Source organism: Rattus rattus, chromosome 3 (genome assembly GCF_011064425.1).
Source record: "Rattus rattus isolate New Zealand chromosome 3, Rrattus_CSIRO_v1, whole genome shotgun sequence".
NCBI lineage: Eukaryota > Metazoa > Chordata > Mammalia > Rodentia > Muridae > Rattus > Rattus rattus.
The window spans coordinates 70,286,008-70,301,767 of NC_046156.1; the positions used below are offsets into that span (position 1 = coordinate 70,286,008).

General features: G+C 42.2%; 1 protein-coding gene across 1 annotated transcript in view; it reads right to left on the reverse strand.

Moving 5' to 3' along the window:
* The window catches only part of Dchs2 (dachsous cadherin-related 2), a 204,819-nt gene that overhangs the window by 89,103 nt on the left and 99,956 nt on the right, over positions 1-15,760 (reverse strand). The window contains exon 2 of the mRNA XM_032898182.1: positions 9,758-9,949. Within this exon, the coding sequence (XP_032754073.1) occupies positions 9,758-9,949 (192 nt within the window). The remainder of the gene's footprint in view (positions 1-9,757; positions 9,950-15,760) is intronic.

Consider the following 15,760-nt stretch of genomic DNA (forward strand, 5'->3'; position numbering starts at 1 on the left):
CATGTGTACCATCCTTCTGGGGTTAAAAGAGATTGGGAAATCCATAATTAGATGTAATGTGATTTTTTCATGTTCTGTGTGGAATGAAGCACTAGACTCCTACCAGTTACTATTTAGAATAGAAGAGACAATAGCTGGTTTGGACCATGATGAAAGTAATATGCATTCAGCCACCTGTCTATGTGCAGATCCAGAATGGCCTCCATCACCAGGAAAGCTAGATAGCCTACAGGAGTCCTGAGAGAGGTGGAGAGAGAGGACTGCAGACCTGCAGATGGATGGTAAGCATGTAGGAAATACACTTGACATCTCGCATAGAGCCTACTGGGACTCCCGGTGGCCTGACTTATTGGGTTTGTTTTCCCTGTTTTCTCTCCTAATATATTTCTCCTCAAGCTTGAGCAGCTTCTTAGGTTGAAAGAAGGATTGAGAAAGCAGGTAAGCAAAATAATGAAAAGAGAAAAGACTACAAGAAGAAAATAATGCAACACCAGAAAACCCTCTATAACAAAGGTGCCTACTAATGAAATCCTGTGAAAACAATCAAGTGTTAGATAACAGAGAGCTTACACTTACTCTCAAAGAACAAGGCATCTTCTGGAGGCAGAGTGTGAGTTGTCAGTGTCTCTCGTGTATAAACCCACTGAGCACCTGCTCAGTTCATCAGGTGGGGAATTTCTTCCTATCGTAACCATCAATGAATGCTTTTGATGTATTTCAAACATACTTATCTTCCTTATGTTGTTACAATCTCACTTTTTCTGGCTTCCATGTCTTTCTTCCTACCTACTTCAATGAGAAACTAGAGTACAGAGATGCTCAGAAGACAGCTCAGAGTACAGAACACTGTAGATCCATGAACATGGAATTCACGTATCAGTCTCCCATGGCTTTCTCTGTCTTGGGGTGAAGTTACAACCAGATGGCTGCAGTTATGGTAAGCTGTGGGCTTGCATTCACTCTCCCCGAATTCCTCAGAAGGAGCATGTTGGGAAATCAGCATCCCACAGGACAGAGCAGGAGAGCTAATCTAAGTAGTTAGTTCACTTCCCAAGACTCTGTGGAGAGATCTCATAATGCCAGTCAGAAGAGACTCTGAGGCATAACCACTCAGGAGAGTATCTCTAGATTCCTGGCAATTAGAGACTATGTTGTCTTGAGCTTCAAAGTTGAGGGATAACTGTTTACATGGCAACAGGTATCTAATAGCCTAATCTCTGTATTAGCATTTCTCACTTTTATCTCCAACTTCCACAAATATGTCATGGACTACTTAAAATAATTTTGATCATTTGTAAGGATATGGGAAGAAACACCTGAGCAATCTACCTGAACGCCAATCCCTTCAACTTACAATGGAGAAAGGGCAAGTCCATTAAGAAACTCTAAGCTTGAGATCACCTACTATAGGAGGCCCAGAAGGCTACAAGAGCCAATCAGAACCTATGGAAATTTTTCTTTCGTTATTTCTACTTTGGCAATTGTCTATTTTCTTTCCTCTTTGCTCTTACATCCTGTGACTATAAAGAGTAGAATATTAATATCTGTCCTTCACAACGCTTAGCTCTACTAAGCTGTGATTTACTTCTTAGTGAGCTAAGGCAGAGCATTCCAGCCTAGAACTCATACAAAAAGGTGATGAGAAATGATTTCCTATCTTACTAAAGAAAGTTCAGTACGCTGGGTATCACCAAAGCCAAGGCAACATTCAAAGAATATTTCCAGATTAACTGGGAGATTGAGTAAAATAGAAATTACTAGATTGAGAACCCGAGATATGGTACACATATAATTATTCTGATAAAATCAGCTTTCTGAAAGAGGTGGGAAGGAGAAAGTTGAAAAATGAAGTAGAAAGAGCTAGTTCAGATCTATTTGCTATGGAATAGAGGAAAAAGAAAATGGTTTCCTAAGAGGGTATGAGAAAGTAAATGGAGTTTGGTTCCAAAGGGAGAGGTTGCCATTATGCCATGTTTGCTGTGGGAGTTATCTAAGAGAAATTGAGAAATTCAGTTATAGAGGAAGAAAGACCACTACAGGGCTCTGCTAAACTAGAGTAGGCTGGGTGCATGGACCTTGGGGCTCAGATAGATTTGCTTCTGATGCAAATAGTGTGATTCATTAACACAGAAGCAGGCAAAGAACACCAGCTGATAATCAGGTAAGGGAGAAGACTGGATGGCTGGAAGGAGAGAAGGTTCCTCTCAAATACCATTGTTGTTTTTGTTGTTGTTGTTGCTGTTGTTGTTGTTGTTGCTGCTGCTGCTGCTGCTGCTGCTGCTGCTGCTGCTGCTGCTGCTGCTGCTGCTGCTACTGTTTTTAACAGACAGACCTGGGATTTACCAAAGAGTTTCCAGGGAAGGGAATTTGCACTGGAGTGACTAATGATATGTAATACTTCAGTGATCTTACCAGGGAGGAATTCCTGTCTGCATTGGAACCACTGAGCTAAGTGACAAGGGAGATAAAAATGCTTATCAGAAGGTAATGTGCTTGGAATCAAGATTTCAGAGAAAGTGATGATCCTTGCAAATGAGAAATCAAAGAAGGAGGAAGCTGGTGTTGGGAGGCTCTGCTGAAATCTCGAAAACCTGGTAAGGCACATTGTTTGATGGAATTCAGATGCTGAAATTCCTTCAAATATCTACTTGTTTAAGGCTTAGTCTCCACGGTGGTGCTGTTTGGAGAGGCTGTGGATCTTTAGATTGTGGGCTTGTGGATGTGTTTTTTAAAGGGTATTATAGGATTCTGGCTTATTTCTCTAGCATGAGGTAATGTTCCACTATGTGCCTCTGCTCTGAATTTTTGATCTTTCCAGAAGCCCAAAGAATAGAACCCTTCTAACAGACTGAAAATTTCAAACCCTGAGCCACAAAATTTTTTTCTTTTTAAAAGCTAATCATCTTTAATGTGTTACTGTAGTGATGAATAGCTGACTTATAAAGTGGTAGACATGAAGATTATGAGTGGGGCCAAGTACAAAAATATTAAGTGATTGGGAGTTCAAAACAGCACAGGACAAAAGGGGATCTCTGCACTACATTCTTGAAGCAGGAGCTCCAAGAATGAATTGGTTTTCAATGGAGAATGTAATATAAATGGTTTGAATGGGCACTCATAGGCTTGAATACTTGGTCTTCAGTTGATGGAACTCTTTGAGAAGGATCAGAAGGTGTGTCCTTATTAGAAGAAGTCACTGGTGTTGGGCTTTGAGGTTTCAAAAGCTCATGTCATTCCCAGTGAGCTCTCTGGCCTTGACACTTGTGGATGAAGATGTGATCTCAGCTACTGATTTAGTGCCATGCCTGCTAGCCTGCCTCCAGTGCTCTCTGCCATGATGATCATGGGTTCTAACTCTATCAAACCAGGAGCCCAAATTAAATGTTTTTCCTATAAACTGCCTTGAGCATGGTGTCTTATCACCATAGGAGAGTAACTAAGTAACTAATAGAACAATAACTAAGACAGAAGGGCAGCCATCTAACCACCTTCAGACTGCAATTACTGCACTTCGTAGCCTTAAAGAGTAGAAAGGATCAGCATTCTCCAGCCTACAGGCTATGGAAAATATTCCATCACAGGGAGAAGATAAAGGAACAACCAGAGACCAAAAGTCTGTGAAGATGTGCTGAGTGGCAATAAATGAGTTTGAAGAGGGAAGTGGTGAATGGAGTATTGATTCAAGCTAAAAGTTGAACTGAACAGTTTGGGTAAGAGAGTGGGTAATGGCCATGGGGAAACCTAAGCTTTCGAAGATGAAAATGAAGAAGAATGATGTTAAGATGTGTCAGATTCAATCCTTGTTACATACGAATGAATAGCTGGAGGGACACTTTGGGTTTGGCCCAAATACCTTAGCTGGCACACTGGGTAAGGACACAGTCCTCAGATAAATTGAGCAGTCATCAGTGGAACAGAAGACTAGAAAAAGAAGCTCAGTATGGGGCTGGAGAGGTGAGCCAGTGCACTCTGAGGTCACTGGCACTCACATGCATACACACATACACACACACCACATAAACAAACACACATATCTTAAAGTGACAAGTTATTGAATACATTTAGACAACAGGATGATGTAGGACAGAAGAACATAAACAAATGTCCCCTTTATTCGGAAAGTTTGTGTTTGGGATTCCACCATATATATATATATATATATATATATATATATATATATATATATATATATATCTCCATTATTATATCCATGAGTCCCAACTCCAAGAGCCAGCTCTTATCATGAAGACACAGGGTGGTGAGGAGCTAAGCCAATTTACTCTCTTGAGTATTTGTCTGTCAAAATCCTCCTTTAAGCCTCAAAGGGGGAAGTGGGGTAAAAAAAAAATTCCCAGAGGTACATTTCAGCTGTAGAACTCAGGATGTAGCAAAAGAGTGGAGAGAATGATAAACGCATGCCAAAAACTGAGGGCTTTGTCTGTGAAAATGTATCAGAGAAAGAAATACAAGGCTCAGACAGAAGGATGGGATAATTAAATTGTGGAGCTAAATTGTAGACAATAACTTGAATGCCAATCCAATTAAGTGGTTCCATTATATAACTTCATAGCTTCCTCTGTGCATGAGATAAATAGCAGGCGCTGCGGCAGCAGAAACGGGCTGTTTTAGATGTGGTGTCTGTGGAGAAGGAGAAGCGACTGCGCTAAGGCTATTTATTGACAGTCATCACAGAGATGAATGGAGCAGGAGTGGAGACGCACAGAACAACCAGGGCGCTTCATAAGAAAAATTATTCTATCAATAGATAAAAACCTCGTAGGAACCACCTGCAAATGGATTCTCAGCAATTTTCTACCAAGGACACACGGGTCATTTATTACAAAATGAAAGAAACCAAGGGAAGACTACGAATTTTCAGGATGATTCTAAATAGTTGAAGGACATGCGCCAAGGTTGTTTATTGTTTAAATAAATTCATCATGGCCATAATTCCCACAGCATTTGAACTTTACCCGACTTATCCTGTGAATGCAGTCTGGATTATTTTTAGGGGCTACCTATTTAGTCAATGTCAATTTTTATCTCCATTGTTACCAACCTTTTTGATGACCTGGTTTGGAGCAATTTATGCTGCTAGTCAACACTGCTCTGAGTGTTTTTGGAAGATGTAGCATTCACCCTCTTGAAACTCAGAGCTTATCTATCACAGGACTCCATAAACATTATGCAGTAACACAGGACACGGGCTAACCTGACATATGCCCATGTGTGTGTCTGCTCACACATGAATATATGTATATGTGCATGTATTATATGTGCATGGACATTCAGGCAGACACTCACATACTACACCTGTAATGCTGCAGGCTGGGGTGATCCAAGGCTTTCCCTGATGTCCTGATATGTGGAGAAGAGACTTAGTTCCTTGTCTGAAGCCAGGAACATGCATGGAAATGCCAGCAATAACGGGGGCCCTGGGAGCTTTTCCTTGAGGCCCTGATGTGTGCAGAAGGAACACAGTTCCTCTTCTTCTTTTTTTTTTTTTTTTTTTTTTTTTGATGCTTATTTTTGAAATACACTTTCTTTTTTTTTTTTTTTTTTTATTAACTTGAGTATTTCTTATATACATTTCGAATGTTATTCCCTTTCCCGGTTTCCGGGCAAACATCCCCCTCCCCTCCCCTTCCTTATGGGTGTTCCCCTCGACTGACCTTGGTTAGGCTGGTAAAAGCCTATGGCTGCTCCATGGAGTAGCTGCTCAGATCCTGAGAACCCACCTTTTCCCATCAGTCTCAAGGCTGCTCTGTGCTAGGTCTCTGATGCCTTTGAGATATCCCTGTTCTCTGTGCTGTATTCTTGATCGGCTTTACATTGGCTCCCCTCATTGTATGATAGCTTCTGATGACTACATCCCATCTTGCCTCCGGAAATTGTATAGGAGACTGTGTACTTAATACGCTTAATACACTTCCTTACATGAGCCATCAACCTGAACAATAGCTTCTGTCCCAAACAGTCCTGTCTTCTTTATCTTCTCTTCTCCTGTCCGTCCCATTTTGGACCCTATCACTGAAAAAGCCAGCTAGTGTTGCTTGTTGCCTATACACTCTGAAACATGAGGAATGTTGTAAGCACTTTCAGCCCTAAGCTGAGTCAAGATCAGGAAGCCTAATAGCTCCGATGAGCTACCTCCAACCATGAGAAGCTGAAAAGAGACTGAGAAGGCAGGAACTTTGTCCCACGTCTTTCCCAAAATGAAATGTATCTTGGTGCTATGGATTGATCCTTTTAGGGGATGAATAACTAAATTACAAAGATGCATGATGCTCTCTGGGCTGTGGTGATGGTTCAAGGGAATAGACCCCCAGTGACCTTTGATGGGGTGTGCGCATCTCTCACTGAAGGCATTTCTATCTCTACACAGATGCCCGGTTCTTTATCTGGCCACCAAAGCTTAGGAGGAAGTCAAATTAACCTTGAAGGTCAGAGTGGCCACCAGATGGGTGGCTGAGAGACACAAGAAACTATTTTCTGGCCATTTCCATGACAGTATGTACACTAACATGGAGCAAGCTCCACACACAGGGGACTGAGCTCCTATCCAGCCTGGGCTAACAAATGTCTATCACTATGCTTGAGCACTATCAATATCTATGGAAGCTGCTGGAAGCAAATATTCAACCACCATGTTTCCAGATGTAGTTTCTCCTCCGAGAAAGAAAGCAGCAATTAGTAGGTGAAGACTGCGGTTACCTCTTAAGTCTCACTCTATCATCCAGTGTTCTTGTGGCCCTGAGCCATGGACTACACATCTTGTATGGAAAGGGAAAGGACCTAAAAAATGTCAGCTGTAGTAATCCATCCTTCTCTGAATGAATAATGAATTATGGGACAGCCAAAAGCCCCTAGGTCAGAGAAGAAAAGACAGACACTAAGCAAGAGGTAAAAAGGGAGAAAGAGAAAGAAGTGATCTATGTGGACAGGCAGCAAGCAAGATGGTTAGGGGACAGAGCTCTGAAGTCACTCCTGAAGGAGGCCAACATCATGGTCACAAAGGATGGGACCATGACCACCTTTAAACGTGTGCTCATCCATTTAAGGAAATAGAAGGTGAAGATGGCAAGAGCAAGAGCCAGGACACCTGATGTTTGTTTGAGATGGTACATTATAAGTACATTATAATTACAAAAAAATTACATATTCACATAGAGTAAAATAAGTGAAGCACGGGAAGACCTCATTTGCATGACCTCATTTGCATGGGAAGTATAAAAATTAGTTTATAAGATAAGGGTAGGATGCTGTTTACAAAAGGTTGAGAGGCATGAAAGGGAGGGGCAGGTGATATTAAAAGGCTTATCATTGGGGTACAAGTTAGAGACAGGCAGAAGAAGGTAACTGGTGTGCTTTACACAGAGGAGTGGCTATAGACAATGTTAATCTAGCACATATTTCTCAAATCCAGAAGAAATGTTTGAGGAGGTAAATATGGTCAATCTGATTTTTAAAAATATACAGTGTATAAAAGTATTAAAACATTTAATGTTACTTCATTAATATGTATATTGTAACAATTTATGTTTCAGATGTTTAAATACATTTAGTTTGAAAGAGTATTCATAGAAAGACTATTTGTAATACCATAAAATAGACCATCCATTGTAAAACATAAAATTATGATTTATTCACTATATACAACAGATCCATAAGAATGAGGAAATTATAGTCACATGCAACAGTATAAAAGATGGTCCCAAGCAATGCTCAGCAAAGAACATGGAAACACATGTATGTTTCCATTCAGTGAAAGATAAAAGGCCAGTACTGTTAGACATTGGTTGTGTTAAGTGTAGGGTGGGGATGAGAGGGGTAGGGACTAGAAGTGGAAGGGTCATGAGAGAGATTGTTAGTTCATCTGCTTCCTAAAATGTCCCTAGTTTTCAAATATCTGTTGAGCTACACATTTGTGATTTATGTGTTGCTATAAAATTAAAATAAATGCTGTCTTTTAACCCGCACTAGATCCGACACCGTAGTGCCCCGTGACATCTGTTAGACATCTTCATCTCAGTCAGCAAAGCGTCTCATTCGCTTTTCTCTATCCCATATCACACTGCCAATGGCTACTCTCTGAGCCTGGCAACAATCTCTCTACCCATCTAGTTCTCAAGGCAGGCTGCCACCATGTCAGACATACACGTCCCAATTTCGTGATAGGCTAGCATATCTAGCCACCACACACTCTCTTGAACTTAAATCGCCACATGAAAAAACACACAACACAATAACCTCTGATCCCATTGATAATATATAATTTGCTCATCTAGACATACAAAGTCCTGTACACATCCATCCCTTAAGAATATTCATAACAACCTGTAAATGTGCAGAGAGGAATCTTAACAGCTGCCTCCATGTTCTCCTGGCTGCCTCTCTCTCTTCTGTTGTTCCAGTCTCCTCCCCTCTCTAAAACTTTTCTCCCGCCCATCCTTCCTTCTCGTCCAATGACAGGCCTCATTCTATCTCGTACCTGCCTTCACCTGCATAATGACATCACCCTACATTTATGTTATTTTTCTAGGTGTGTTTTACTGGCAGCTTAGGAGGTTTTATTTTTATTTTGTTTGTTTGCTTGCTTGCTTGCTTTTTGCATAGGAAAAAATATCAAAGGTGCCTCCACTATGCAGAGCTCTGTCAACGTGCACTCCAAATGGCTAAGCTCTTAGGAGCACTAGCAGCTGTTCAAAGGAGCAGCATTTGTGATCCAGTATCCACCTAGCAGCCATCTGTTACTACATACAATTTGAGGGAGACCCAATGCCCTACGCTCTCTCTGGCCTCTGTGCATAAGACGTGCACAAGGTACACAGACACTCATGCAGGAAGAACAACCACACGCATAAATGAAAAAGAAGGTTAGCTGTGTCTTGAATCTGTTGAACATATAAGATCAAAAAGTTTATATTCAAAACAGGAAATAAAACACATTAGTCACCTTTGGGATCAGTTAGAGCATCAAATGACCAATTCTACAAACTGAAAAGAGGGAGAGAGAGGGAGAGGGGGGAAGGAAGAAGGAAGGGAGGAAGAAAGAGAGAGGGGGGAGGGAGAAATGGAAGGAGGGAGAGAAAGAGAGATTTTCTTCCCCTTCCCCTTTGAATTATTTTTCAGGGTAATAAATGGTTGACGTAATAACATTAGTGCTGAAGTGGCTCATATAGTAAATGCAAAAGGAATAATAGACTTAGGGAAAAGCCATTCTGCTGACACGATAGGAAATACACGGCACTAAAGAAACCTGAAACCACTCACAGCGCCTTGTGCTGAATGCCAATGCACAGGCAATGGTGAAGATAAAGGAGCAAATTAAAACAACCTAAAGAATGCAATCAACCACATTCGGCATGCGGAAAATATACACGGACAAGTGACCTGATGTTAAATACGCCATGGGAAGGGTAAGGCCAGGGTGGGAACTCGGGGGTTCTATAAATTGTATTAATGTGTGGTTCCCCTTGAATGTGAATCCAAACATACCAATTATTAAAAGATATAATTAGATTATCCAGCACCTTTAGTATAGCATGGATATTAGACCATCAAAGATTGACCAACCAGGTATGGTAGCTATGCTTTACTTAAAGTCATTATCTGTTAGAAATATTTATTGATGATAAAATGGCATTAGAGGGAAGTGGTAGTGAGGTGGAACACGGTAAGGTAACGGTCAGCAGGCATTACCATGTTTTTGTGTGCTCAGTGTGTCTTGTTTGGTGTTTTGGGCTGAAAGGCTTACCCCATCCTTAGCTTTTACCAGCAGATCAAAGGTGCCCGGATCCCTTTCCCTGTCTATGTCTTGGGACACACAGATGCGGCCATCCTGCGGGTCGATCTGGAATGCTGGAGGTGCTTCATAGCTTTGAAATCCGTCATAAAGAGAATACTGGACTAAGCCGTAGAGCCCTGCGTCTGCGTCCGAGGCTTTTACCTGTAAGACAGGAGGGAGGTTAGTGAATATACTGTCAGTCCGTTAGCTAAGCGTGAAACATGACGCTTCACAGATCCGGAGGTTGCTCAGGAAGCAGAGCTTGGGATAAGCTCTCCCTCTCCTGCTTTCCTGCCTGACAAGTCTTCAGCCTCCTTCTCCATAGGAAAACTCTCTTTTTCACCTTCTTGGCCCACTCTAATTAAAGGGTCAAGGTCTCGGGGTCCAGCCCCACACACTCTTACTTCCTTTCACTATACCTGAGGGATCTTGTCTAAATGCAAGGATTTATACACATTCGTATGGCTACAAAACTCTACAGACATCTGCTGTTTCGCTCAGTGTGTTTGGAAGCAGCAGCATGAACACAAACAAAAGAAGCCAGGCAATAAGGGGTGTGGTTTCTAGGAAACCACTGCCAGTTTAAAATCCAAATTAGAGTTAGTAGGCCAGGTTTCCACTCAGAAGGGATGTCCCAGTCAGAGCCCTACATAGCCATGCTGCTAGGTACAGGCTCTGCAGCTCCTGTCCATGGGGCACACGAGGATGGAATGCCAGTCGGCCACTGCTCACTAAAGCAGGTGCATGGACATATGGCCGTGGCCGCTCAGGGAAAGTCTGCTCGTTCTTATTCCATACGTGATACTTTTGTTGGCCGTCTTGTGGTCAGCCCAACAGAACTATGAAAGCCTTTATTTTAACTGATTATATTGCACATACCATAGACACTCCTCACCCAAGGGGATGAAGGCCAAATGCCCACAGTGAATGCCTGAAACCACGTGGTGCCAAACGTTAGGCTCTTTCCTATATGTGCATGACGGTGGCCATGCAGTGCAATGAGGAATTAACAATAATAACCAATAACCAAGCAGAGAAGATGTGTTATGGTCAGGGAGATGATTTACTGCACTTGGTAGGAAGAAAACAATCAAGATTCCATTACAAATACTAAGAATAACAATTAAAAACTTGTGTTTATTTCTAGAATTTTCTGTTAACATTTTCAGACCAGCCGACCAGAGGTAAGTAAAATCACAGAAAAGGAAACTACAGAGGAAGGGAGAGAGGCTTCGAGTAATGAGATGCATAACAGATTATGTGAAGTACCAAACTCCTAAACCTGCAGGCTCATGTTTAATTCCTTTGATTTTTTTTAACCCAGTTAATAGCAGTAAGGATCTAAACGGCACTTAGAGTAAAAGAGGCATTTTCATCAGTCTGAGTGATCATTGGTCCCTTGATTGCCACACTTCCGAAATGATACACACACACGCATGCATGCACGCACTCATCCACGCACAGACACAGAAACACACAGACACACACAGACACACACAGACACACACACACATGCACACACACACATGCACACATGCACACACACACACACACACACGCACTCATCCACGCACACACACAGAAACACACAGACACACACACACATGCACACACACATGCACACATGCACACATGCACACACACACACACACACACACACACACACACACACACACACACACACACAAATAGTTCTCCACCAGCCTACACTTTGCAGCATGCTGCCTCAAGTGGATCAATGACATGTGACACTGGTGGTGTTTGAGTGGCATACTTCAGTGTTTTTTGCAAAAATCCACCTGGCATCCTACTTAAACTTCAGAGAGCAAGCTCCATGGCAACGGGCTACCTGGCCCCCTTGCCAATGATACTCAAGTACAAGTGGTCTGTCGTCTGTCTGTCTGTCTCCCTCCCTCCCTCCCTCCCTTTCTTTGGGCCCTTTACATCTATCTCCACATCATGTCTCTCGCTTTCTGGCGAAATCATCCGTCCTCTGTGACCAGCTAACACATTTTTACGTTACTCTTTTCACTAGCTGGATGGAACCAGAAAACCCACAAAGTCCCCCTATAATCCATTCGGTCTGTTCCATGCTAACAGCTTTTAAAAACTGAGTAACCTCTGGTTCCCAAAGACAACAAGCACACCCTCTAAGGCCATGTGGTCTTCTCGATAATTTTGGCTGCATTAGAAGACAAATGCACCAAACGGAATTCTAAAACCCATTCTCAGCCTTTAATAGCATGTATGACCAAGTATTTTGGCTCATATGAAAACATGTTCCCTGTTTCCACTTTATGGGGTTTTTTTTTCTCATGGGGACTTCTGGCAGAGAAAAATTTAAGAGATCCAAAGTTAGAAAGAGTACAGGACTCAGTTTGTGCTAATGTTTCAGAATCTGAGCTCAGAACCATAAAATGAGAGTGCTCACCCCCTCTGCTCTCCACCACCCCCGAGAAATACTTACCTGTTGTTCTAGCAGCATAACCAGCTTCCTGGTGATGGATCTTGGTTGCCTAGAATTGTCTTAGCATTTATATGAGGCTTGCTATGCCCAGTACCCATTGACTGATGGGGCAGTTTGAAAAACAGAAAAGGAAAACTTCTTCCTTAACACCTCAGGAAGAAACCTTGATGAGTTAGGAATCAAGGCGACATGACATGCCTCTCTGGAGACCACCACTGATATTAAAGCAGGGAGCCGCTCATGCTAATACAATCTGGGGGTGGAGCTGAACAGTTAGAAGAACTGGAGGACAGCATCTCTGGATTTATCCTGGAGCTGATCCCAGCACACTCAAGCTCCTTCTCCCTCTCCCATGCCAACTCACTGACTCTTCCCCACCCAAAGTTGATGGGTTTACTTTAAATTCACTCTAACTCATAACTATTCTCATTGAATTTCATTTTCCACAGATGTAATTGAGACATTAAGGAACTTACAGATTATGAGCACCCTTCTCCTGTTACTAGCTTCCTGGGAGCTAGAGAATTCTTATCAGCATCTTCATATTAATGTTGAATAAGGATTCTGCCCTGAGAGCACACCCTCCAAAAAAAAATGGCCCTTGTGGGTTTGGACTGAAAAGTGTCTTGAAAGCAAAATGTTCCCATAAGCCCAAACACTCCTTCATACATGCTACTGAAAGCAGACATGACTTTTATCATCCATCCTCGTCTTCCAATCTAGCCAATGTGCTTGCAAAGACCACATGGTTTTAGAGGATGTATCTGTTGTCTTTGGAAGTCTGGGGGTTTTTCGAGATCATTAGCAGCTGTGAGAAATGGTCGCGTCTGCATGCTTCATACCCAGAAAGCCCCCTTCTGCATGGGAAGGTCTGCTCCCCAACATCAGAGGCTGCCTCACAATCACATTCCTAGACATTTGTCCTAGCAAAGATGGAGAGTGTTGTTCTTGTGGGTATTAATGCTCTTTACCTGCTCATTTAAATGGGTGACAATTTTGTGTTTAGAAAAACCCCAGATTCCTCTACTAAGGGATGGGGGTTCTGGGAAAACCTTTAGATAACAACTTTCGGTGAAATAGCAAGTGTGTGGTTTTTTGTTTGTTTGTTTTGTTTTGTTGTTTTTGGAAGAAACCAAGGTCTGACATTACATATGCGTCCACAGAACTTCAAACAGAAAATAAAAAGGAATCACAAAACAAATTATTGCATTTGAAGCAGTTAGCTATCTACTGATCCCACATCTAAACCAAGACAGTAATCCCCCAGCGGAGGTTGGATCCAATGTTGAGGACCACAGTGACGCAAGCATGTCACTCTCTGAACACAGTTTTGGCAGGTTCACTAACAGTGGATGCTGCCTTGCCAAGTCTCTAAAAGCAATGTTATCGGTTTCCTGCCTTACGTTCTGAGGTATCTGTCAGCCACAGCTAATCATTTCACCTCATTGAAACACATCCCTTACAGTCTGGCTTGCTCTGTCCTCCCTGACGTACCTCAGTTGCCCTGCCGGTTCTGTGGTCTTTTCCAGACTTTGGATGCTGAAGCAAATGCTTACGTATTGAAACTACTTCTCCCTTCAGTCCATACTGACTACTTAGAAGGTTGATCCCCAAAAGAGACAGGAGTGTCCTCATCCCAAAGGACCCTGTAAAATTACCTTATAAGATCAAAGAGCAGCCACCTCATATGGCAAACTGGGGTACTTTTAAAGATTTGGGGAGGAGGTGTTTATCCTTGGCGGTGAACTCTAAATTCAGTGACAAGTGTTCTTTGAGAGGCAGATGCAGACCTCAGACAGAAGAGGGCGTGCTGACATGATGGCAGAAGCTGGGCTCATGTGGCTACAGGCAGAAGAGCAGCAGGGCACCAAACAGTGGAGACAAAGAAAGGACTCTTCCTACACCCCTCAGAGAAGCAAGGCCCCGTCAGAGCTGGGGTTTGTCCCACTGGAAATGTGAGAAACCATTATTTTGTTGTTTCGAGCCATCAAAATGGTGGTGATGTGTAACAGCAAGTTCCGGAAGCTGACCCACTCCCGAGTGACCTTCCCACAATCACTGCTTCTCCAGACACTGGTATAGATTCTGATTTGCTTGTTGATAACACTGTCTCTTCCCTGCTAGGACTTAAGCCCAATGGCATGTGTGACATTTACCCCACTTCTTACCGCATCTTTGGGCACCATAACACTGGTGCCCTAGTCACACAGAGAGGAACCATAGTTGAAATGCATCTTGCATGACAGAATGAATCAAATGTTGTTTATAAGATGTAAGCACAGGGTAAGCCAGATGGGTCAGTGGATCAATGACTTTGCTGCCAACCCTGAACAACTGAGTTTGAACCCCAGAACCCACATGGTTGAAGGAAGGACAGAACAACCTTGGCATAAGTGCGTGTGCACGCACACAAAATGTAAAACAAACAGAAAACAAAAAAGACACAAGCATAGCAGAGTATGAATGAGGCAGAAGGAGTGTGTGCTTCGGGCCAGTTGGCCGACATAGTGAGTTCTAGGCCAGTCTGACTTTACTTGGCACATAGCCAGATTTTGTCTCAGGCATGAAGTTAATTAACTTTATTATTCTTAAGAATAATTTTCTTTACTGTTCTACTTACCTATGAGGGAAATACGTATCAGTAAAATATTGCACACCATTTATCAACTCTCAATGAGAAACAATTTTTAATATTAATTTAATTTCTAATTATGTGTATTGTGTGTGTGTTTGTCTGTGTTCAGGTTTGTGCACATGGATGCAATGCTCCCAGAGGCCAGAAGAGGGAGTAGACAAACTTGGAGCTGGAGTTTTAGTTGGTTGTTGGAGGTTTGGCTCCCTGATGTGGATGCTGGGAGTTGAATATGGGTCTTCTGTAAGAGTCATGCATGGCTCTAACCACTGAGCGATCTCTCCAGCTACAAGGTTCTCAGTCCTAAAACAAACTATTAATCACTATAGAGATCTCAGACTAACACCCATCACAGTGGTACAATTAAAATCAGGCAGGCAAAAGACAAGGACAAACCTCGAGGCCTGTGGAAGAGACTGGAAACAGAATGCATTTTTACATGACTTAAAATGCATTGTCAAATAGGTTGATACTCGCTATCAGATTTGGTAAATGGAATAGGCTCCGGTTATAGGCAAGAAATTATTCTGACATGTATTATTGCCTTACATGTTCAGTAAAATCAACGAACTATTAATTCTACTGCTTATTAACCGTCCCGTGTCACACTTCCCAAACAAATGGGTCAGGAGGGTGACTTGTTCTATGCCTTGCTGCAAAACACTGGAAACAACACGGTCTATAAAAAGAACTGGCAGGCAGATCAATGAACCCAAAAGCAAGGTCTGTGACAGATCCTGGTAAGACTACATTTTTTTTTTTGTACAATTACAAAGGAAACCACCAAGGAATTTGGGGTTATCCACATAATTGCTAAAAAAAAATTGGCAAAACACATGGAGGGAAAATAAATCAAGTTTGATATTATCCTCAT